Below are 25,972 nucleotides of genomic sequence, written 5' to 3' on the forward strand. Positions count from 1 at the left end.
ATGATTGGAATGTGGAAATAGAGGGGTATAACCTTATTAAGAGAAATAGGCCAAACAGGAAAGGAGGAGGAATAGCACTATATGTCAAAGAGATATTTACATCAGTGAAGAGATCCTGGACATCAATCATGGAAGCCAGGTGGAGAGCATCTGGATAAGAATCAAAGGGGAGGGAAACAACGAGGATGTTACAGTGGGAGTCTACTACAGACCCCCAAGTCAGACTGAGGAATTGGATGATGCCTTTCTAGAACAGATGACCACACACTCAGAAAGGAGAGATGTAGTAGTGATGGGCGACTTCAACTACCCTGATATTTGCTGGAAGGCAAACTCAGCCAAATCCTCAAGGTCTAGCAAATTCCTCACTTGCCTGGAAGACAATTTCATGGACCAAAAGGTGGAAGAGGCAACAAGGGGGTCAGCTATTTTAGATCTGATCCTAACCAACAAGGATGACTTGGTTAATGGGGTGCAAGTGGTGGGATCATTAGGTGGAAGTGACCATGTTCTCCTGGAGTTTGTAATACAGTGGAAAGGAGAAGCCAGTCAGAGTCAGACACGCATCCTAGACTTTAGGAGAGCGGATTTCAGTAAACTTAGAGAAGTATTGAGGGCGATTCCATGGTCAGAAATACTAAAAGATAAAGGAGTTCAGGACGGATGGGACTTTCTCAAAAGGGAGATACTGAAGGCACAATTTAAAACAGTTCCAGTGAGAAAGAAAAACGGGAGGTGTCTCAAGAAACCAGGATGGATGACTAAGGAACTTTCAACGGAGCTAAGTTTGAAACGGAAGATGTATAAGAAATGGAAAAAGGGGGAAATCACGAAAAAGGAATTCAAACAAATAGCTAGCAAGTGTAGAGATAAGGTCAGGAAAGCTAAAGCACAGAATGAACTCAAAAAGGGCTTTTTTGGATATGTCTGCAGCAAAAGGAAGAAGAAGGAAATGGTAGGTTCACTGTGTGGAGAAGATGGCAAAATGCTAACAGAAGACAGAGAAAAGGCAGAATTCCTCAAGACCTTCTTTGCCTCAGTCTTCTCCGAAAAGGAAAAGGGGCTCAACCTGAAGATAATGGAGCAGAGGACAGAATAGGGGAATTTCAGCACAGAATAAGTAAAGAGATAGTAGAGGAACACCTTGTTAATCTAAATCAGGGGTAGGCAACCTTTTTGAGCCGGGGGCCGGGTTGGTGTCCCTCAGGCGACTGGGGGGGCCGAAGCCGGGGGGTGGAGCTTCAACCCTCCGGGGCGGGGCCACGTGTGGGGGGTGGAGCTTCCACCCTCTGGGGCGGGGCCGTGTGCCGGGGGCGGAGCTTCCACCCTCCGGGGCGGGGCTGCGTACCGGGGGCGGAGCCTCCACCCTCCGGGGGCCAGGCCTCCCCACCTTTGCTGGCCCCTGATGGGGCCCCAGGCCCCGTCAGAGACCGGCAAAAAAGCTGGTGGGGGCCACCAGCGCTGGAGGGCCCCCTGGAGGGCCCCAGCGACAGCACCGGGCCTCCCAGAGGCCCCCTGCCGTCCCTCGGAGCCCTCCTGGAGGGCCCCAGGGATGGCAAAGGGCCCCCCAGAGGCCCCCTGCCGCCCTCGGAGCCCTCCTGGAGGGCCCCAGGGACGGCAGCAGGCCCCCCAGAGGCCCCCTGCCGCCCTCGGAGCCCTCCTGGAGGGCCCCAGGGACGGCAGCGGGCCCCCCAGACGCCCCCTGCCGCCCTCGGAGCCCTCCTGGAGGGCCCCAAGGACGGCAAAGGGTTCCCCCAGAGGCCCCCTGCCGCCCTCGGAGCCCTCCTGGAGGGCCCCAGGGACGGCAGCAGGCCCCCTGCCGCCCTCGGAGCCCTCCTGGAGGGCCCCAGGGACGGAAAAGGGTCCCCCAGAGGCCCCCTGCCGCCCTCGGAGCCCTCCTGGAGGGCCCCAGGGACGGCAGCAGGCCCCCTGCCGCCCTCGGAGCCCTCCTGGAGGGCCCCAGGGACGGCAGCGGGCCACCCAGAGGCCCCCTGCCGCCCTCGGAGCCCTCCTGGAGGGCCCCAGGGACGGAAAAGGGTCCCCCAGAGGCCCCCTGCCGCCCTCGGAGCCCTCCTGGAGGGCCCCAGGGACGGCAGCAGGCCCCCTGCCGCCCTCGGAGCCCTCCTGGAGGGCCCCAGGGACGGCAGCGGGCCACCCAGAGGCTCCCTGCCGCCCTCGGAGCCCTCCTGGAGGGCCCCAGGGACGGAAAAGGGTCCCCCAGAGGCCCCCTGCCGCCCTCGGAGCCCTCCTGGAGGGCCCCAGGGACGGCAGCAGGCCCCCTGCCGCCCTCGGAGCCCTCCTGGAGGGCCCCAGGGACGGCAGCGGGCCACCCAGAGGCCCCCTGCCGCCCTCGGAGCCCTCCTGGAGGGCCCCAGGGACGGCAGCGGGCCACCCAGAGGCCCCCTGCCGCCCTCGGAGCCCTCCTGGAGGGCCCCAGGGACGGCAGCGGGCCACCCAGAGGCCCCCTGCCGCCCTCGGAGCCCTCCTGGAGGGCCCCAGGGACGGCAGCGGGCCACCCAGAGGCCCCCTGCCGCCCTCGGAGCCCTCCTGGAGGGCCCCAGGGACGGCAGCGGGCCTCTCAAAGGCCCGCCGCCGCTGCCGCCGCGGCTGCCCATCGCGGCTTTTCGCCGCTCTGGGCGCCGCCATTTTGGGCGGCAAAATGGCGGCGAAGTCTCGCGCGACCTCCCCCAAGGTCGCGCGAGATTTCGCCGCCATTTTGGGTGAAAAAATGGCGGCGCCCATAGCCCCAGAGGCCGCTCTGGGCGCCGCCATTTTTTCAGCTAAAATGGCCGCGAAGTCTCGCGCGACCTCGAGGGAGGTCGCGCGAGACTTCGCCGCCATTTTGCCGCCCAAAATGGCGGCGCCCAGAGCGGCGAAACGCCGCGACGGGCGGCCGCCGCGGCGGCGGCGGCGGCGGCAAGGGGAGGCAGGGGCCGGTCGCCAGGCCTCCGCGGGCCGCATCCGGCCCGCGGGCCGGAGGTTGCCGACCCCTGATCTAAATGAATTCAAGTCTCCAGGACCAGATGAACTCCATCCAAGGGTATTAAAAGAACTGGCAAAAGTAATATCGGAGCCATTGGCAATCATATTTGAAAACTCCTGGAGAACAGGAGAGATCCCAGCTGACTGGAGGAGGGCAAACGTTGTCCCCATCTTCAAAAAGGGGAAGAAGAGGATCCCAACAATTATCGTCCAGTTAGTCTGACATCAATCCCAGGAAAGTTTCTGGAGCAGATCATTAAACAGAGAGTCTGTGAACATCTAGAAGGCAATGCCATAATCACAAAAAGTCAACACGGGTTTCAGAGAAACAAGTCATGCCAGACAAATCTGATCTCTTTCTTTGATAAAATTACCAGCTTGGTAGATGAAGGGAATGCTGTGGATTGAGTAGATCTGCATTTCAATAAGGCCTTTGACAAAGTAGTGGAATGTGGGCTAGACAAAGGAACTGTTACATGGATCTGTAATTGGTTGACCGGCCGAACCCAAAGGGTGCTCAGCAATGGCTCCTTTTCATCCTGGAGAGAAGTGACCAGTTGGGTCCCACAGGGCTCTGTCCTGGGCCCAGGGCTATTCAACATCTTTATCAATGACCTGGATGACAGAATTGGGAGCATACTTATCAAATTTGCAGATGACACCAAATTAGGGGGAATAGCTAATACCCCAGAGGTTCAAGATTCAAAATGACCTGAATAGACTAGAAAGCTGGGCCAAAGCTAACAAAATGAAATTCAACACAGAGAAATGTAAGGTATTGCACTTAGGGCGGAAAAATAAAATGCACAGATATAGGATGGGTGACACCTGGCTGAATGAAACTACGTGTGAAAGGGATCTAGGAGTCCAAGTAGACCACAAGTTGAACATGAGTCAACAGTGTGATGCGGCAGCTAAAAAGGCCAATGCTATTTTAGGCTGCATCAATAGAAGTATAGTGTCTAGATCAAGAGAAGTAATAGTGCCACTGTATTCTGCTCTGGTCAGGCCCCACGTAGAATATTGTGTCCAGTTCTGGGCGCCACAATTCAAAAAGGACATTGAGAAACTGGAGCCATGTGTCCAAAGGAGGGCGACTAAAATGGTGAAGGGTCTGGAAACCATGCCCTATGAGGAACGACTCAGGGAGCTGGGGATGTTTAGCCTGGAGAAAAGAAGGTTAAGAGGTGACATGATAGCCCTGTTTAAATATTTGAAAGGATGTCATATTGAGGCGGGAGCAAGCTTGTTTTCTGCTGCTCCAGAGAACATGACCCGGAACAATGGATGCAAGCTACAGGAAAAGAGATTCCAGCTCAACATTAGGAAGAACTTCCTGAGAGTAAGGGCTGTCCGACAGTGGAACGCACTCCTTCCTCGGAGTGTAGTGGAGTCTCCTTCTTTGGAGGTCTTTAAACAGAGGCTAGATGGCCATCTGTGAGGGATGCTTTGATTTGGATTTCCTGCATGGCAGAATGGGGTTGGACTGGATGGCCCTTGGGGTATCTTCCAACTCTATGATTCTATCATTCTATGATTCTATGAATAGGCAAGCAGGGCTTTTGAATCCCAGAGTCTGAGCCTCATACTGAAAATCCTGCACCATGTTGTTGTTGTTATTGTTATTGTGTGCCTTCAAGTCATTTATGATTTATGGCAACCCTAAGGCAACTCTATCATGGGGTTTTCTGAGGCTGAGAGAGTGTGACCTGCCCAATGTCACCCAGTGGGTTTCCAGAGCCGAGTGGAGAATCGAACTCTGGTCTCAAACCACTCCACTCCACTGGCTCTCATTTGCAGATTTCTTATGGCAAAATTATCTCTAAAAACTGTATCAACAGAAGAGTTTTATGTAAGACGATGCACAGAATCTAATATTGCAATTCCTAGTCTTGGTTTCCGTTTCTCACTTCTTTTTATGGGAATGAGTGGGTTCTGTCTAGTGCTTAAACACTTCGGAGAGCGAGTGCGGTCAAAAGCATCTTTTTCGGTTTTGCAAAAATGCGGATGCTCTTTCTGCCAGTCTTTATTAAAAAAAAATCACCGGCTCTTCAAATGGGAAAAACTAAAACTCTGTCTGTCTGTCTGTCTGTCTGTCTCTCTCTCATCTCTGGTTCAGGACCTTTTAAAGCTCCATTTGCTGCAAAATTTCAAAATATTAAAAAAGATCAATTCATAGTTTTATTCTGAATAAACTGTACTTTTCACATATCAAACATGATAGTTTTATGCCAAACCAAGTTACGCATCTTGCATTTTAGGTTCCTAAAGTCTTGGAGCGACTTTCAATCCATTACAGACTTTCTGTCTGTTAACATTTTATTGTTATTTGTTTTTTAATGAAAATTTCTGGATTGTTTTTCTGGGTAGAAAAACAATGGAAACAGAAGAGGTCCCCCCCACAACATTTGTGCAAACTGTACATCTCCTAATGATTGTTTTATCTCTTTCACACACATTTGGATGCTTTGGACCAGTAGGTACTCTTGCTGGTTGTGTGGTTGTTGTTGTGATACTCTGTGTTCCAGAGAAGGTTTCCAAAGTGGGGCAAGATGATTGTGCATGTGTGTGCATGTGTGTGCATGTGTGTGAGTGTTATAAGCTGACATTATTTATGATTGGGTAGCTGGAGTCCTGTTGTGAAGTTCCTCCTCATGGAACCGCAGCCCATGATCAAAGAATCCAAATCGTTCTTGTGATTTTAGGCCTTTTCAGATGCTGCATTGCATTGTTGATTCATGTTCAACTTGTGGTCTACTTGGACTCCTAGATCCCTTTCAAATGTAGTCAGCCAGGTGTTCCCCATCCTATATCTATGCATTTCATTTTTCTGCCCTAAGTGCCTTCCATTTCGCCCTGTTGAAATTCATTTTGTTAGCTTTGGCCCAGCTTCTAGGTTGCATTAATGGTAGTGTCTAGATCAAGGGAAGTAATAGTGACACTATATTCTGCTCTGGTCAGGCCCCACCTGGAATATTGTGTCCATTTCTGGGCACCACAATTCAAAAAGCAGGTTGAGAAACTGGAGCCATGTGTCCAAAGGAGGGCGACTAAAATGGTGAAAGGTCTGGAAAGCATGAAGCCCTATGAGGAACGACTCAGGGAGCTGGGTATGCTTATCCTGGAGAAGAGATGGTTAAGAGGTGTTATGATAGCCCTGTTTAAGTATTTGAAGGGATGTCATATAGGGAGCAAGCTTGTATTCTGCTGCTCCAGAGAATGGGACATGGAGCAATGGATGCAAGCTCTAGGAAAAGAGATTCCACCTCAACATTAGGAAGAACTTCCTGACAGTAAGGGCTGTCTGAAAGTGGAACAAACTTCATTGGACAGTGGTTTAGTCTCCTTCCTTGGAGGTCTTTAAGCAGAGGCTGGATGGCTGCCTGTCACAGGGAGGGCTTCAATTGTGAATTCCTGCATGGCAGAAGGGGCTGGACTGGATTGCTCTTAAGGTCCCTTCCAACTCTGTGATTCTATGATTCACTGAGAAAGATGACAATTTTTGGCAAAGTAGGAAAAGAGGGAGAGTGCGTTACAGGTGGAATGATTCACTCTAGGAAGCCACAGCTGCCCTGAGTTTGCAGGACCTAAAGAGCTCATTTGATAGCAGGTGATGATAGTGCTTGACTTAGAGGTCTCTCATTCATAGGGTCAGCATGAGCAAAAGGTGACCTGACAGCAAATAATAACAACTATGATGATGCATATCCACAAAGTCTTTTTGTGTGTGTGTGTAATATATTGTTAGCATAGGGAACTCACTGTCACCTGAAAACATCAAGAAGCCAAATGCAAAACTGCAAAAACCTTAAGTGTTGAGGAAAGATCTTCTAGACTGGCTTCTGGAATCTGGAAAAGCCTCTTTGCAGAATAGAAACTGACTCTGAAGGAATCCTGCTTTATTTGTTATGGGCGACATCTGAACTTTAGCTCCCTGTCTCCTTCATCCCCAAATGGAGTTGTCTCCTTCCATGCGGCTGCCGTCTGTCGCTTTCTGTTTCCTTCTGCTCTGTGGCATGGAGACTTTTGCAGCTGCTGTTCTCCAAAGTGCTTTGCACATGATTTAGCAATTGGCGGTTGTTTCTGTAATGCTCTCCATCCATGAAGAGAGGCCAGAGGTGTTGGTGGGAGACACCGCCGTCACCCAGAAAACTTTCTGGAGGTGGCAAGGGATGCTTGATCAGGGGTAGGACTGGCACCTGAATTCAATAACTGATAACGTAATAAGATCCATGCCTGCATTGCCTAGTTAATTAAAAAATAGGAATCATGCTTGCGTTCAATAAAACCCTTTGGATGATGAGAACCTATTCCTCCTCTCAGTTATTAAAAAGAACCATTAGCACTCTACTCGTATTCAGAGGTTGTGGATATTATCTGCCATCACATCATTTCCAATTTATGACAATCCAAAGACAAATCTTTCACAGGGTTTACTTAGACTGATTTGTTATTCAGAGGAGGTTTCTCACCATGATTTTCTTAAGTGACTTGAGCACTGTCTCCCATTGTGTTTCTCTGCCTGAGAGGGAAGTTTGAACCTGGACTCCCAAAGTCCTAGTATTACTCTGAAAACATCACCCCACACTAGCTCTTGTGGTTCAGAGGTATCATCATCATCATCATCATCATCATCATCAATGTTTTCAAAGGATAGCATTGCAATTAAAAATGCATACCAGCATTCCAAGTTTGCAAAAGTTCTTTTGCAGGGGACTACATCCAAACTCTCAGCCGGTGGCGATGGGCCTGAACAGACAGGCCAAAATAAAGCTGTTTCGGGTTACTTTGAAGGCATGCTGTTTAAATGAAACACACATTTTGAGAGGCCCAAAGCTGCTCTCCAGTCCTTAGGGCTGGAGCATGGCTTTGGCGTGGCTTCCAGCCTCTTAGGATGCATGCATCATTTAAATAAGATACCTCCACAGTGACCTGAAGCATCTTAATTTAGGCCTGTCTGTTCGGGCCCAATGGCTGCTCTGCCCCAAAGAGGCTCTGGCCTACATTTTAAAAGCACCATCCAAAATGTTGAAGCTATTTTAGCACCTTAGACATGTGCGATTTACAGTTCAGAGCAAAATCCGAAGGAGAGTCAACACTCCACTGAGATGGAGACTGCCACTTATTCCCAGTGACATGGCTTCGATTTCTGTTGGTTTGAGGATTCTGGGAATTGTCATCCAAATAAGAAAAAAAAAAAAAGGGGGAGAGATTTTCTTCATCTCTGAGAGGAACATAATCTGAAATCTAGTAATACTAAAAATAATAATCATTGTAATAGTTGAAAAATTGGAGTGTGTCCAAAGGAGGGCCACCAAAAAGGTGAAGGGCCTGGAACCCCTGCCTTATGAGGAAAGATTTAGGGATCTGGGGATGTTTCACCTGGAGAAGAGACAGTTAAGAGGTGATATGGTAGCCTTCCTTAAACATTTTAAGGGGTGTAACATTGAGGAGGGAGCAAGCTTGTTTTCTGCTTCTCCAGAGAATGGGACACAATGGAGCAATGGATGCAAGCTCCAGGAAAAGAGATTCCACTTCAGCATTAGGAGAAATTTTCTGACATTAAGAGCTGTTCAACTGTGGAACACACTCCCTTCGAGAGCGATGGAGTCTCTTTCTGTGAAGGCCTTGAAACAGAAACTGGATGGTCATCTCTTGGGGGTGCTTTGATTGGGAGTTCCTGCATGGCAGAATGCAGTTGGACTGGATGGCCCTTGATGTCTCTTCCAACTCTATGATTCTAGGTAGTGTTACACACACATAAAAAGACATGTAGTGCACAATATGGTATGTAATTGCAAACATAGGACAATTGTGAAGTCGAAGGCTTTCATGGTCGGCATCCATAGTTTTTTATGGGTTTTTTGGGCTCTGTGGCCATGTTCTAGAAGAGTTTGTTTCAGACGTTTCACCAGCATCTGTTGCTGGCATCTTTAGAGAATGCTGGCATGGAAGAGAGTGGGGTATATATTGTGTGACCCTGTATATACTCCACTCTCTTCCATGCCAGCATTGTCTGAAGATGCCAGCCACAGGTGCTGGTGAAACGTCTGAAACAAACTCTTCTAGAACATGGCCACAGAGCCTGAAAAACCCACAAAAAAACATTATAAGACAATCGATTAGACAATTGCTAAACATATTTATACACAGAGTCCAGATTTGATATGCAGATAGATTAGAAGACAATAAAACATGAATGAGTTATTTCTTTCCCCTGTTCATTCCTTTTTAAACTCCTTCATCTTGTCTTCCTTCCTCGGCCGTTAATTTCCGCTAGGAAACTGGGAGCAGGAAAGGAAGGCAAATAACTTTCACTGGACCTAAAGAGCATGTTTTCTTTTCTTTCTTCCTCTTTCAAAATGCAGGCAGAGAACCAATTTGCAGGCAAGGGAGACAGCGGTTTGGTGGAGTCAGAGCTCACAGGGTCAGGGACTTAGGCTGCATGCACATTGCTGAAATAATCTGGTTTGACACTGCATTTAACTGCCCTGGTTCAACGCTCTGGAATTCTGGGAACTGTAGTTCCCTAGAACAGAGCTCCAGAACAGGACCTGGAGCAATGGATGCAAGCTGCAGGAAAAGAGATTCCAGCTCAATATTAGGAGGAACCTTCTGCCAGTAAGGGCTGTTTGACAGTGGAAGATGCTCCATCGGAGAGTAGTGGAGTCTCCTTCTTTGGAGGTTTTTAAGCAGCCTCAGGGGAAGGCAATGGCAAACCTCCTCTGGGCAAATCTTGCTAGGAAAACCCCATGATAGGGCCGACTTAAGTCAGAAATGACTTGAAGGCACACAACAACGACAACAAACCAAAGAGTGCTGATGGCTCACAAAAGTAAAAATCTCAGGAGTCTGTAGCATGGAGCCGTAGCAGTTAACACGGCATCAGACTGTGTTACTCTTGCAATGCAGATGCTCCCACGGAAGGCATAGAAAAACCCCACTCCAAAGATTTTCAACCCGTTTGCCTAAGTGATCTGTTGGAACTGTTTGTGTGCGCATCAAGTAGGTAATGTGTCTGGTTACACGCATAAACCCACATAGTCAGGCAACATTGGCTTATTCTCCGGCTCGTTGCTGCAAAGTTTGCTCTGAAGTGTTGTGGGAGGCAAACCTCCGCAGCTCTGAGAGCAGCTTGTAAGTGGATGCGTTTTATTTAAAGTGTTATCTTAATATTTAGTACGAACACCTTGCAGTCCTACTGCAGACGCTTGCTAATAAGTCTTCCAGGATCCCCCACGAAGAAGTCAGCCGCTCTTGTCCTTGCCAGATGGAGACAGGAGTAGCTAATATCCCAGAGGAGAGGATCAAAATTCAAATTGACCTGAATAGGCTAGAAAGCTGGGCCTAAGCTAACAAATGAAATTCAACAGGGAGAAATGTAAGGCACTGCATTTAGGACGGAAAAATGAAAAGCACAGATATAGGATGGGGGACATCTGTCTTAAGGAGACATATACATGTGAAAGGGATCTAGGAGTCCAAGTAGAGCACAAGATGAACATGAGTCAACAGTGCAATGCAGCAGCTAAAAAGGCCAATGCAATTCTACACTGCATCAGTAGGCCTGTAGTGTCCAGCTCAAGGGAAGTAATAATCCCACTCTAATCTGCTTTGGTCAGGCCTTACCTAGGATAATCTTGTGTCCAGTTCTGGGCGACACAAAAAGGATATTGAGAAGCTGGAGAGTTTCCAGAGGAAGAAAACCAAAATGGAACAAGCCCTCTCTGAGGCAAGACTTAGAGAACTGGGTATATTTAGCCTGGAGAAGAGATGGTCAAGAGGTGATATGAAAGCCCTGTTTAAGTGTTTGAAAGGATGTGTTGGTCAGTGTGGACAGAAGTTGTACAATATGGAAAAGCATTTTGATTTGGTGACGGCAACCATACAGCTAAAAAATTCTATTCTAGGCAGTCAATCCAGTCTGATCCTGGAAACTCAGCATGATCAGCCCTGGTTAGTACAAGGCAGATCTTCTCTACAGATTTTGTTTAAACTGGAGAAAAAGAGTAGAATCCTGTTGATGTCTTATGGATATGTAATTTCCCCTATGGAGGTGGCTCAACATTTTTGCTTCATTTCAAGGTTGCACATTGCAGAGTTACTCATGTAGTGCCAATGTGCATGGTCACACACTGCAAATAGTTGCAAATTAATATGCCCATGTGCTGCACACTGATGTGCAGCGTGCATGAAGTGTGCATTAGGCTTAGCACTCATCCCTTCTCCTTTACACACACACAACCAACAAACCCAAGTGGAGTCATATCAGACTCTGGATGGAGAAAAGACTTCAGAAAGTTCCTGGGAAGTTTTAGAGGGAAATTGAGGGGATAGAAAAGAAGCACATACTCCCAGGGTGGGGTTTGCAGGGTTCTGGATTTAGGACCAAAAAGTAACTTTTCCTCCCAAACATGGGTCTCAGTGCCTGGATGATGGTTCTCAGAAAGAGAGGTTATAGCATTCTGCAAATCAGATTTATCTGACACACAGATCTGTTTGATTTATTGAAAATCCCCAGAAAATCATGTTAAAGCTTTGCTTAATTCTCTGCTGCAAATCAATGCCTGTGTGATGCGTTTAGCCCACAAATCTCCCTACATCTTTTCTGCAACAAGAATATTAAGAGCGGAGCTGGTTGTTATAAAGGGAGCAAGGGTGAGGAATGGGGTTCATTGTCATGGAATTTGTTGTGGTCTGACTTATGGCAACTCTAAAGCAAACCTATCCCGGAGCTTTTTGTGGGTTTTTCAGGCTTTTGGCCATGTTATAAAAGAATTTATTCCTGACGTTTCACTGGCATCTATGGCTGGCATCTTCAGAGAAAGCTTGTTTTGTGCCGCTCTAGAGACCAGGACACAGAGCAATGCAAACTACAGGAAAACATGAGGAAGAACAGGCAGTGGAAGATGTTGCCGCACATGGTGGTGCAGTCTCCTTCTCTAGAGGTTTTTAAACAGAGGCTGGATGGCCATCTGTTGGGAGGGTTTTGATGCTTGGGGTTGCTCTAGATCCTGTCCTGGCAAGGGAGAGAGTTTGATGGCCTCTGGGGGACCTTGCAAAATGGACAATAAACAACTGTGCACAGTGGCATTGCATGAGCATCTCCTTTTGCACAGTCACGAACTGAATGTGGAAGTTCTGCATTGGACTAATACCATTAATCTCTTCCATGGGGACTTAGGGGCTGAACAGAGCACCTCTAAGAGTTGGTCTGCAGCTGCCTCTTTCTTCACCAGATTGGGGCTGTGGCAGCTACATGCCATGGCACCAATCTGGCTTTTCCATGGTGCAAAAAGGACCTGCAAAAAGTGGCTCCTTTTTGCACTGTGGAAAGGTGTCATAGCCGCTGGTGCCATAGCTTTTTGGTGCTCCTTTGGCGCTGCATCATCTGGATGCAGCGGCAGATAAGTTAAGTGCCATGATGCCACCTGCCATGCAGTGGGGCACAGAGCATCATGCCAGCATGGGGCCCCCACTCCGCCCCAATGCTGGCCTTTATTACCAACAGGATTGCTGCCAGTGGGTGCATCTACACTGTAGAAAGAATGCAGTTTGACACCACATCAACTGCCATGATTCCATCTTGCAGAATCCCGGGATTTGTAGTTTGGTGAGGCACCAGCACTCTTTGGCAGAGAAGGCTGAAGGCCTTGCAAAGCTACGAATCCCAGGATTCCATAGGATGGAGCTGCAACACTTGTGGTGTCAAACTGCATTCTTTCTACAGTGTAGAGGCAACTACAAAAGTCATCTTCTGGGTTTGGATTTCCTGCATGGCAGGGGCTTGGACTGGATGGCCCTTGTGGTCTCTTCCAACTCTATGATTCTTTGATTCTGTTCCTGGAGGACAAGGCATTTATTTAATAATTCGCAGAGTTTGCTAACCTTCTGAAGAAGGTTGATTTGGATGTGGTGGCGTACAGTTTTTGGCATTTTAATAAGGTTATCCTGCCACGTTGTGAAAAGGAGTGATCAAAGGAAAGGCTTGAGGATGTAAAAAGTGGATGCAAACCTGTATATATGTCATGTTGATATTCCAGGATTAACAGTTTCTCTGACAGTTTTAATCCATCCGCTGGCCGCTTCAACACTTAGCCGTCTTGCAGGGTCCTGGTTCCCACTCACAGGTTCTCCAGCTTTGATGTGTTTATAGCAAATGTGTCTGATCAAACCGCTTAAGGATGAGTTATTGGAGTCAGAAGCAACGTACGTGTCTCTGTGCCTCAGCGTTTCTGATTCTTCCCGATCTCTCAGAGAAGTCTCCATATGGATGGATATAACCTCCAATAGATATCATGTGGGCCGTAGCCTGTGGGGGAAAGCACACGGGTGATTTAGAAACATTTTTAGCAGTGTTATCAGTACTGTTCCAGCAAAACATGAGCTTTATTATATGCTGAGATTCTGGAAGGTTTAAGTCCACAAAAGCAACTCGTCCAAGCTTTGCTGTCATGGGGCGACAATCCTTGCTTTTTCCTTGCTTCAAAATTGGCACACTGTTTAGAACCATGAATCATAAAACATAAAGTCAGAAGGGACACCAGAAGGCTATTTAGTCCAATGCCTTGGCAATGTGGGAATCCACAGCTAAATGAACTGCCAAGGCAAGCATCTAACCTCACCATAGAAACCTCCAACAAAGGAGAGTCCACTATGGGGCTATCTAGACTGCAGAATTAAAGCAGTTTGACATCACTTTAACTGCCATGACTGTGCTACACAATCCTGGGATTTTTAGTTTAGAGCTCTCTGACAGACCAGGCTGAATACCTCACCAAACTACAAATTCCTGGCTTCTCTAGCATAGAGCCATGGCAGTAAAAGTAGTGCCAAACTGCTTTAATTCTGCATTGTGGATACATCCGACCTGCTGCTATGCAGCATTTACTATCAGAAAATTCTTCCTAACGTTCAGGTGAAATCTGGAAGTTTTTACTTTCAAGAGGATCTTCCTAATATTTAGATGGAATCTCTTTTTTTTAGTAATTTGAATCCTTTGGTTCATCTCATAACCTCTGGAGCAGCAGAAAACAAGCTTGCTCCGGCTTCTACATGAGCGTGTCCAGAGGACAGTGACCCAAATGGTGGAAGGTTCTGGAAACCCCCAAGGCATAAAGTCCTATGAGGAGTGGTTAGGGAACTGGGTATGTTTAATTTGGGGAAGAGATGGTTAAGGGGTTATATGATAGCCCCATTTAAATTTGAAGGGGTGTCATGTTGGTGATGGAGCAAGCTTGTTTTCTGCTGCTCCAGTGATTAGGACTCGGAGCAATGAATTCAAGCTATAGGAAAAGAGGTTCCACCTGAACATTAGGAAGATCATCCCATCAATAAGAGCTGTTCAACAGTGGAAGACACTACCTTGGAGAGTGATGGAGTCTCCTTCTTGGAGGGTTTTAAATAGAGGCTAGATGGCCATCTGTTCCAGGGCGGGCTTTGATGGTGTCTTTCTGCATAACAGAAGCAGGTTGGCCTGGATAGCCCTTAGAGTCCCTTCTAACTCTAGGATTCTGTAACATCCCTTCAGCTGTTTAAAGATGGCTGATACATCTTGCACATCTCCCAGCTACAGATACCCAGCTCTCGCAGTCATCTGTCACAAAGCTTGGTTTCCAGGCCTTTCACCGTTTTGGTTGCCCTCCTCTAGACATGCTCTAGTTTGAATCATGGTGGCCAAAACTGGACACAATATTCCAGGTGAGGCCTGACCACAGCAGCATAGAATGGTACTACTACTTGCTTTTATTTGGACACTATACCCCTATTGATGTAGCCTAGAATTGCATTGACCATTCTGTATGCCCTTTGCTTTTTCTTCCACCAAAGGCCATTTAGACGTCCCATTTTATTCTGCAGGTAATCCCATGTTAGCTAGACCCTGAGTACAGCTGCATTACTGCTGAAAAACAACATGCACTATTATTCTGAGTAGTCTTTCTTTTGCACCACCAGCAAGACCTTCTGAAGCATTTTGCAAATACCAAATATCTTTTCCCTCTCCTTTCTGTTTGATTCCTGCAGGTCTCTCCTTCTACACCCGGGTGCTTGAGAACTGCGAGAATGAAGCTCTATTTGATGAGGTAAGGAAGCAATTTCGGAAGAGGTGGGAGCGGAGAAAGACACAAACCTTTGCATTCTTGCACTGATTCAGGTCTGCCAGAAAAGAAGTCACTTTCTCCAGTAATTCTCTACTGATTTCATGCTTCAGTTCTTCCTTGCCTCCCTGAGCTGTCTGAGATTGCCAGGTCTTTAGCACGTTTTCAGTGATATCTGCACTTTGGGACTTTGGGTATATCCACACAGCAGAAATAAAGGCACCAGTTTAACTGCCATGAATCTACCTTACAGGACCCTGGGATTTGTAGTTTGATGAGAGATCCTTGCCAGATACCCTTCCCCTTGTCCTCTTTTTTGTTTTAGTCAGGAATGACAATTTTGTTACGTTTAGACAGCATTAAAGCCGGGGTGGTGTAATGGTTTGTGCATTGCGTTGCAACTCTGGAAACCAGGGTTCAAATCCCTGCTTGGCCATTTAGACTGACTGGGTGACCTTGGGCAAGCACACTCTCTCAGCCTCAGAGAAAGGCAATGGCAACCCCCTTTGAAGAAACTTGTCCCATGATAGGTTTTCACCATAGGGTTGCTATAAGTTGGAAACAACTTGAAAGTACACAACAGTGACAAACCTTGCCAAGTGGGTGCAAGACGTTGTGTGATGCTTCCTCATTCTGGTATTTTATTTATTGCTTGCTGCATGATGAATTTAGGAGATTCTTGCTGTCTGGAATTGATTTTTCTCTTTGAGCTGCCAAGGGCGCTTCATTGTGATGAGGCAGGATAGATACGTTTTAAATATATCAAGTAGTACAACAACTAGTATTTCCCTTGACATTAATTCATCAACTCTCGAGCTGCTTTGCCTTGAAAAATCACGCCGCTCTATTGAATGCATCCATCCACCAACCATGCGGGAAGTCTGAGCAGAAAACCCAAACTGGCATTGATCGCCTCGCAGCTACTCTTGCCATTAGATTGCCTGAAATCCAACATTGTGCTTGCAAGGTGTAAACCTATTTTCATGAATTGACATAGTGCTGAATAACAACTTTGTGCAATGGATGGTGCATCTACTCATGTGCCTTCTAATTGTTCCCTGGTCCCTAAATACCCAAAAGACATCCGATCCCCTCTGATCTTGGAAGACCACCAATGAATCCCAGGACTAGGTGGTGTTTCAGAGGAAGGAACTGGCAAAAGCCACCTTTGAGTATTCCTTGCTTAAGAGAACCCTAGGAAATTCAGGGAGTGGCCATAGGTTATTATTATTGTTATTGTTATTATTATTATTATTTTCTTATATCCTGGCTTTCTCCCAATATAGGGACTCAAGGCAGCGAAGTTAACAGGTGTCTTGAATGCACACACAAACACACACACACAATATTCAAACAACTACATTCAACACTGTACATTCAACATTTGAACCAAAAATTATCTGTTTGTGTAGTCCAGGACACTGATGTGACCCTCTGGCATTGTGTGACCCTCTAGTATTGTTGTGGACTGCAGCTCCCAGCATGCCTCACCACTCTGGTTTTGTCTAGGACTGCTGGGAGCTGCAGCCCAATCATAGAATCATACAGTTGGAAGTGACCCCCAAGGGCCATCCAGTCCAACTCCCCTTCTGCCACGCAGGAACTCTCAATCAAAGCATCCCTGACAGATGGCCACTCAGCCTCTGTTTAAAATCCTCCAAAGAAGGAGACTCCACCACTCTCCGAGGGAGGGCTGTAAAATCCCTATTATGGTTTTGACTCATGCCCTGGCATAATTGGCAGCGGATGTCACCCATGTCAGAGGAGTGGTGGATCCAGGCTTCCAATTCAGATTTTAATGGAGGTTCCCAGAGTGAGAAACACAGTGTTGAACATGAGTCAACAATGTGATGCGGCATCTAAAAAAGCCAATGTGATTCTAGGTGCATCAATTGGTGTACAGTGGGCCCTTTGTATACGCGGGAGATCTGCTCCAGACAGCCCCCACCCACATATGGCAAAAAAAGGTGGGACCTCAAGTCCCATTGATTCCTATTGGCATGTGTTGCTGCATGGACGTGAGTGCACATGCCATTTTAACTTCCTGGCCTTGCCATGCGTGGAAGCTTAAATCCACGTATGACAAGCCCGCCTATGGCGCGGGCGTACTGTATTCTGTCCAGAATGGAGGGAAGTAATAGTACCACTCTATTCTGCTTAGGTCAGACCACACTAGGAATAATAGTGAGCACGACAATTCAAGAAGGATGTGGAGAAGTTGGAGTGTGTCCACCAGAGGAAGGCAACCAAAATGGTGGAAGGTTTGGAATCCACCAAGCTCTATGAGGAAAGGCTGAGGGAGCTGGAGATGTTTAGCTTGGAGAAGAGGCTACTGAGAGCCCTGTTTAAATACTTGAAGGGATGTCATATTAAGGATGGAGGAAGCTTGTTTTCTGATGCTCCAGAGAATAGGACCCAGAGCAATGGATGAAAGATTCCACCTCAACATTAGGAAGAACTTCCTGACAGTAAGAGCTGTTCAACAATGGAAGAAGGTGCTGCCTTGGAGTCTCCTTCTTTGGTGGATTTTAAAGAGGCTGGATGGCCATTTGTCGGGGATGATTTGACAGAGAGTTCCTGCATGGCAAAAGGGGGGTGGACTGGATGGCCCTTGTAGTATCTTCCATCTCTATAATTCTATGTGGAATGCAGTGGAGTCTCCTTCTTCGAAAGGTTTTTAAACAGAGGCTGGATAGCCATCTATCAGAGGCAGTGCATGGATGGTGTCTTCATGCATGGCAGAATGGGATAGACTGCTCCCACTAAAACTTTGAGCACCTTGGATAGATCCATCACAGCAATCCAAACTCTGGAGTGGATTTAATGGGGAACACTAGCTGTGGCTGTCTGGCATTCCACAATGATTCCTGCAGTGACCTCCATCTCTCCCATGTCTTGAATTTATTAATGCCCTGTGCTAGAATGCCCCCCTCCTGTTGTGGCAAGTTCTGCTCTCCGTTCTGATTCTTCCCCCTAAATTCTCCATCTGCAAAGCCCTCTCCTTCCACGAGTGTTACATAAACCACTGTTGGTGTTGCTGCAAACCTTACATAATGGCTCCCTCGCCTCCCTGCTTGCCAAAGTGTTACAAAGCGCTCAGGTGGCAAGAATGGGACCTCTCTTCTCCTCTCTTCTCCTCTCTTGCTCCTGTTCTCTTTCTTGCCCTCTCTCTCCACTCTGCAGCAGGCATCTCTTGTTTTCTGGCAAAAGAAAGTAGGCTTTGCTTCCCAGCCTGCAACCCTCAGCTGGCTGCTTGGAGGCTTCAGTGCTTGAAGAGGAGACCTGGCTCTTTGTTATGATGTTTTATGCCAGCTGGGTCTCGCATGGCTGTTGTACAACTCAATGCTGAAAAATTAATAACCAGCTCTTCGCCAGCCTTGATGTTATCCCTGCGTCGCTTCAGCAGGAGGCTTTGGGAGGAGGCTGCATCAATAGAAACCTAGTGTCTCGATCAAGAGAAGTCATAGTACCACTCAATTTTGCTGTTCATTGTTCATTTATTGCATTTATACCCCGCTCTTTATTTATTTATTGCATTTATACCCCGCTCTTCAGCCACAAAGGCTCTCAGAGCAGCTTACAGAGAGTTAATTCGACAGTTCCCTGCCCTGAGGCTTAGAATCTACAAAGGCATAACACAAAAGGAGAAGGGATCATCCTCACGCAATACAGTTGTTGACTCTGCTGGTTGTAGAAGCAATAGAAAGTACACTTGTCCCTCCATATTCGCTAGGGGCACATGACCCCCATGGATATGGAAAAACCGCAAATAACAGAAACACCATGTTATTACCTGAGAGGACACATCTCTAGGAATAATCTCTAGGTCCTCCAGGGCAACTCTATGGCCAACGTCCGACAGACACTGGCCATAGAACTGCAATGGAGGAGCTATGGATGCCTAGTGGGTCGTTCTCTCTAGGAATCTCTAGGTCTTTCAGTGGAACTTTTAGTTAAAGTTGACCATAGAATTGCACTGGAGGACCTAGATAATCCTAGAGAGAACATACTGTATTAATCAAACCTGCAAATATCAAAGCTGCAAATATAGAGGGATATACCACTTACCAGTGCACTTAAGCACTCCCTAAGCGTTTTACAAAGTGTAAGCTCATTGCCCCCAACAAGCTGAGGACTCATTTAGGAAACTATAGAAAGATGCAAGCCTGAGTTGAGCATGAGCCCTTGGCTGGTATTGCACTCACAACTTTGCAGTTTCTGAGTGAGTGGCTTCAGGACAGGCATTTAACCAGTGCGCCACCAGGGCTCCAGGGCGATTGCATGAAAGACTTGCAAATGACGTAACACTGATCCTTTGAGGCACTGTGGTGGGACACAGCTGGAGGGGACCACATTGAGGAATGCTGATCTTGGTGGGTCTCTGAAATAGTCTTAGTAGATCCCAAGCTGAACATGAGTCAGAAATGTGATGCAGCGGCTAAAAAATCAAGTATGATCCTAGGCTGCATCAATAGCAGCATAGAGTCTAGATCAAGGGAAGTGATAGTGCCACTCTATTCTGCTTTGGTCAGGCCCCATCTGGAATATTGTGTCCAGTTCTAGGCCCCACAATTTAAAAAGGACATTGAGAAACTGGAATGTGTCCAAAGGAGCGCGAGTAAAATGGTGAAGGGTCTGGAAACCATGTCCTATGAGGAACGCCTTAGGGAGCTGGGATGTTTAGTCTGGAGAAGAGAAGATTAAGAGGGATATGATAGCCCTGTTTAAATACTTGAAGGGATGTCATATTGAGGAGGGAGCAAGCTTGTTTTCTGCTGCTCCAGAGAACTGAACCCATGGATTCAAACGAAAGGAGAAGAGATTCCAGCTCAACATTAGGAGGAACTTCCTGACAGTAAGGGCTGTTTGATAATGGAAGATGTTTCATCAGAAAGTAATGGGGTCTCCTTCTTTGACAGTTTAAAAACAGAGGCCAGATGGTCATCTATCGGGAGTGATTTGATGGCAGAAGTGTGTGTGTGTGTGTGTGTGTGTGTACACACCTATCTCATAGAATCAGAATCATAGAGTTGGAAGAGACCCCAAGAGCCATCCAGTTCAATGTCCTGCCATGCAGGAAGACACAATCCAAGCACTCTCAACAGATACACACACACACAAAGATACAGATACACACATACGCTAATCATTGCATTCTTGTTCTGCTAACTGTATGCTGATTCAGTGGGAGTCCCTGTATTGGGAGGAAGGGGGGTATAAATAAACATGATGATGATGAGGATGAGGATGGCTGAAAGATGTCATTATTAATTTCCCCCATTTCTTCTGCCATAATGGTGTTACATAATTCCAACCCTCTTTACTTTTTTTCCAAAGATTTATTGTCCAACATAATGGCTGATGTGTCCATTTCTGAAGCGTAAGGGAGCTATCCAAGCTACTGATCCGCATCCTCCAGGTAGATTCAGCACCTTGGACTTCTCTTTTAAGATTGAAACCTGGGGTGCATTTGCAGCCCCACTGACATGGAAGACCTGGAACTGTACCCCATAGAGAAGGATGTTGGAGCATCTCTCTGCTGCTCTGTATGTCTGAACGAAGAAGGGGACCCTCCCCATATTTCATGGCTCCAGTCCAGATGAAGGCAGAAGCACAGAGACAGATGACCTTATCATTTCTCAGAGCCAAGCGTTGCTTCTTGACACGGTCTTTGTTCTTCACTCCAGGCGTAATGAGACTTCCTTAATGCTCCGTTGGATCGGTTTTCACATTATCTCCGTTGCCTCACTTGCGTATCTTAATCGGCAGCAGACTCTTCCGGGGGCCTTCTGACAACTCTACCAACCACCCAGCAATTATATCGGATTTTGGTTGATTCAGAACTAAGTCCCATTGCTTTTGAAATGCCACGAATGTGGAACGAACACCCCATTTGCACCCGAAACTGTGTGCGCTCAGAGAAGGAGGACAGGTCCTGTTTCATTTTTTTATTAAGTTTTTTTTTTTAATTGCAACAAAACCCATTGAACATAGCTGGCTCCAAATAGGAGATATGAAAATACGGAGACCCCAGACACGGGGCAGAGTACGCAGGGTGTGCTAATACCTCAGAGTGCTGTGGAGTTTCCTTTTTGGAGGACTTTAAATGGAGGCTGGGTGGTCATCTGTCCCAGGGAGGGCTTGGATTGTGTCTTCCTGCATGGCAGAAAGGGGTTGGAGTGGATGGTCCTTGGGTTCCCTTCCAGCTCTAAAATCCTATAGTTCTATGTATTCCTGCATGGCAGAATGGGTTGGACTGGATGGCCCTGGGGGCGGGATCTCTTCCAAATCTAGGCTTCTAGGATTCTAAATCAAAGAAAGCCTCCAGCCACAGATACCAAAGTTCTTGAAGAATGCTGCTATCAATTTCACTGCTCTGTTATGGGCAGGCTGAATGAGACTCCATGTGAAAGGAATCTAGGGGTCCAAGTAGACCACAAGTTGAACATGAGTCAACAGTGCGATGCGGCAGCTAACAAGGCCAATGCGATTTTAGGCTGCATCAATAGAAGTATAGTGTCTAGATCAAGAGAAGTAATAGTGCCACTGTATTCTGCTTTGGTCAGGCCCCACCTGGAATAATCCTGTGTCCAGTTCTGGGCAAAACAATTCAAAAAGGACGTTGAGAAACTGGAGCCACGTGTCCAAAGGAGGACAACCAAAATGGTGAAGGGTCTGGAAACCATGGAGCCCTACAAAGAGATACTTAGGGAGCTGGTCTGTTTAGCCTGGAAAAGCAAAGATTAAGAGGTGATATGATAGCCCTGTTTAAATATTGAAGGGATGTCATATTGAAAAGGGAGCAAGCTTGTTTTCTGCTGCTCCAGAGACTAGGACCCAGAACAATGGATGCAAGCTCCAGGAAAAGAGATTCCACCTCAATTAGGAGGAACTTCCTGACAGTAAGGGCTGTTCGACAGTGGAACACACTCCTTCGTCAGAGATTGTGGTGGAGTCTCCTTCTTTGGAGGTCTTTAAACAGAGGCTGGATGGACATCTGTCAATGGGGATGCTTTGATGGAGAGCTCCTGCATGGCAGAATGGGGTTGGACTGGATGGCCCTTGGGGTCTCTTTCAACTCTACGATTCTATGATTCTGTGAGGTTTTTAAATGGAGGTTGGATGGCCATCAGGAATGCTCTGTGCCTTTCTGCGTGACAGAAGAGGGTTGGACTGGATGGCCCTTCTAACTCTAGGATTCTAGGAGAAATGCCAGAAATGACTTAAGTGTCTCTTGTGGAAATGGCCCAGAAGTCAATCAAAGGGACCAAAGGGAGCTATAGTAGTTGGTGGCAAAGATAAAACATCCATTCTGGATTTTGGATAGCTTTCAAAGTGCTGTCCAAGGTCTAATCTGCATTGCATAAATAATAATAATAATAATAATAATAATAATAATAATAATGTCGAAGGATTTGGAGATGCCAGCCACAGATGCAGGCTAAACATCAGGAATAAATTCCCCCAAAACACAGCCACGTAACCCAAAAAACCCACAAAACGACGACAGTAATAATAATTTCTTATCCGCCTCTCCCCATGGATTAAGGTAGGGAACAACAACAGTTAGCAAACAACATCAATTGAAAACACATCAGTTAAAATACGCATCAGTTTAAAAGAACAAATAAGATAACACAGTTATTAAAACAATCACAATTTAGAAATCATTATTAATGCAATTTGATGCTGCTTTAATGTCACGAATCCTTCCTATTGAATCCTGGGATCTGTAGTTTGCTGTGTTAACCGAGCTCTTTGACACAGAAAGCTAAATAACTCAGAAAATTACAAGTCCCAGAATTCCACAGCATTGAGCCATGGCAGTCAAAGCACTGTCAAACTGCTTTATTTCTGCAGTGCAGAGTAGACCTAAGGGACTGAAGCTCTTTGAAGGAACATGGCCATTTGGGGTTTGACCTCTAGGAGGGCTGGATTCAAACCCAGGGCCCGAGGTTCACCACTATGGTCTATAGCACTGCAGTCCTTATGCTCTGTACATCTGGATTTTAAAACAACAACAACAACAACAACAACAACAACAATTGCAAGGAAAGACAGGGAATGCAAACTAGCCCCATGAATGAATCACAGACAGGAGGTTTCAGTTCATCCTTTTGGGCTTCAGCATCTTTCACGTTGCTTAGCAACTCTGAGTTTAAATTTGGGAGGTTTTGGGGGAGGACATGAGTAAACGTGAATCTAGTACACCTCCCCATCAGTAGTAAGGTTCTTTCCTCTCCCATTCTCCTAAAAACAGCCATCCCCATTCCATTGGGCTTTATGCACCATCATCCCCAGCCAGCACAGTTGTTGACTTTGCTGGTTGTGGGTGTTGTGATGTGACACATCTGGAGGGGACTAGTTTGAGGAAGGCTGATATCTGTGGGTTTCTTAGTGGACCACAAGCTGAACATGAGCCAACAGTGTGATGCTGCAGCTAAAAAGCCAGTATGATCCTAGGATGCATTAATCATAGAATCATAGAATCATAGAATCGTAGAGTTGGAAGAGACCACACGGGCCATCCAGTCCAACCCCATTTTGCCATGCAGGAAATCCAAATCAAAGCATCCCCGACAGATGGTCATTCAGCCTCTGTTCAAAGACCTCCAGGGAAGGAGACTCTATCACCCTCTGAGGGAGTGCATTCCACTGTCGAACAGCCCTTACTCTCAGGAGGTTCCTCCTAATGTTGAGGTGGAATCTCTTTTCCTGCAGCTTGGATCCATTGTTCCAGGTCCTTATCTCTGGAGCAGCAGAAAACAAGCTTGCTCCCTCCTCAATATGGCATCCCTTCAAATATTTAAACAGGGCTATCATATCACCTCTTAATCTTCTTTTCTCCAGGCTCAACATCCCCAGCTCCCTAAGTCGTTCCTCATAGGGCTTTATGGTTTCCAGACCCTTCATCATTTTGGTCGCCCTCCTTTGGACACATGGCTCCAGTTTCTCAATGTCCTTTTTGAATTGTGGTGCCCAGAACTGGACACAATATTCCAGGTGGGGCCTGACCAGAGCAGAATACAGTGGCACTATTACTTCCCTTGATCTAGACACTATACTTCTATTGATGCAGCCTAAAATCGCATTGGCCTTGTTAGCTGCCGCATAACACTGTTCACTCATGTTCAACTTGTGGTCTACTTGGACTCCTAGATCCCTTTCACACGTAGTTTCATTCAGCCAGGTGTCACCCATCCTATATCTGTGCATTTTATTTTTCCGCCCTAAGTGCAATACCTTACATTTCTCTGTGTTGAATTTCATTTTGTTAGCTTTGGCCCAGCTTTCTAGTCTATTCAGGTCATTTTGAATCTTGATCCTGTCCTCTGGGGTATTAGCTATTCCTCCTAATTCGGTGTCATCTGTAAATTTGATAAGTATGCGCCCAATTCTGTCATCCAGGTCATTGATAAAGATATTGAATAACACTGGGCCCAGGACAGAGCCCCACTGGACGCCCCACTGGTCACTTCTCTCCAGGATGTAATAGGAGTGAAGTCTCTAGATCGAGAGAAGTAATAGTCCCACTCTGTTCTGCTTTGGTCAGGTCTCACCTGGAATAATGCTGTGTCCAGTTCTGGACAATTCAAGAAGGATGTTGAGAAGCTGGAGAGTGTACAGAGGACGGCCACCAAAATGGTGAAGGGTCTGGAGATCACCAAGCCCTCTGAGGAGCAACCTAGGGAGCTGGGGATGTTTAGCTAGAAGAGAAGGTTAAAAAGAGACATGATGGCTCATGTTGAAATACTGGAAGGGATGTCATATTGAGCATGGAGTAAGCTTGTTTTCTGCTGCTGCAGAGAATAGGACATTGAACAATAGCTGGAACCAGAGGAAAAGAGATTCCAGCTCAACATTAGAAGGAACGTCCGGACAGTAAGGGCTGATCAATAGTGGAAGACATTCCCTTGGAGTGCAGTGGAGTCTCCTTCTTTGGACGTCTTTAAACAGAGGCTGATGTCCATCTGTCCCAGGGAGGCTTGGATGGTGTCTTCCTGCATGGCAGAAGGGGTGGACTGGATGGCCCTTGGGTTCCCTTCCAACTCTAGGATCCTATAGTTCTATGCATTCCTGCATGGCAGAATGTGTTGGTCTGGATGGCCCTTGGGGGATGTCTTCCAACTCTATGATGTATCCTCCCTGAGGAATCCTGCCTCTTTGCTACAACCAGCCATTTAATCTGCTGGTATTCCTGCTTCTTAATTGGAGAGAGAGATGTGAGCCTGCCAAAGGTTGTTTGATTAAACAGGGCTGCCAGAACAACATTGCCAGGAGGGAAAGGATCCTAATGGACAGTTTTAATTGGCTGCAATAAGAAATAATTTCCCCCGGGGCAATTGGAGGAAAGAAGAGGGAAGAGGAAAAGACACAACCTCAGTTACAAGTCCAGTTTAATTTTGCTAGACAGTCAGCCCTGTCTGAAGCCAACTGGGATTTCCTCCCAAGTAAACGTCCTTAGGATTGTGCATCTTCTAGATTCCCAATGTTTTGAAGGCAGTTTTGTCGTTACCGTTCTTAGCAATTGTTTGTGCTTAAGATGGCAGAAAAAGATAAAAGAGGAACCACGCCAAAGATTTGGAATCTACACCCTGAAAACATGGTTCGGGATGTGGGTGTTGTGCGCATTAAATTATAATTTTCAAAGTATAAAGCATGCCCGTCTTCCTGGGAAGCTTGAGTGTTGCTAGGGGGAAATGCCACCTACTTGTCTGCATGGATCTGTGCTTTCTGCGGAAGGGTTAGTGCCAATCTATGCCAGTTATTGCAGTTTGGGGGCAGTTGTGCTTCATAGAATCATAGTTGGAAGAGACCTCAAGGGCTATTGAGTCAAACCCCCTTCTGCCATGCAGGAACTCTCAATCAAAGCACCCCTGGGAGATGGCCAT

At 46.8% G+C, this 25,972-nt stretch overlaps 1 protein-coding gene across 15 annotated transcripts in view; it reads left to right on the plus strand.

The window, feature by feature from the left end:
* Window positions 1–25,972, plus strand: part of OTOF (otoferlin) — a 198,113-nt gene that overhangs the window by 5,081 nt on the left and 167,060 nt on the right. For 14 of the 15 annotated variants that reach the window (XM_089528705.1, XM_089528704.1, XM_089528703.1 and 11 more), the window contains exon 2: window positions 15,007–15,065. In XM_089528705.1, coding sequence (XP_089384831.1) covers window positions 15,007–15,065 — 59 coding nt within the window. Of the gene's footprint in view, window positions 1–15,006; window positions 15,066–20,417; window positions 21,013–25,972 lie in introns of those variants that run through there. The other variant, XM_089528715.1, reaches the window with a different exon arrangement.

The sequence above is a fragment of the Sceloporus occidentalis genome, unplaced genomic scaffold (assembly GCF_023333645.1).
Source record: "Sceloporus occidentalis isolate IW3139 unplaced genomic scaffold, rSceOcc1.0.p SCAF_6, whole genome shotgun sequence".
Classification (NCBI taxonomy): Eukaryota; Metazoa; Chordata; class Lepidosauria; order Squamata; family Phrynosomatidae; genus Sceloporus; species Sceloporus occidentalis.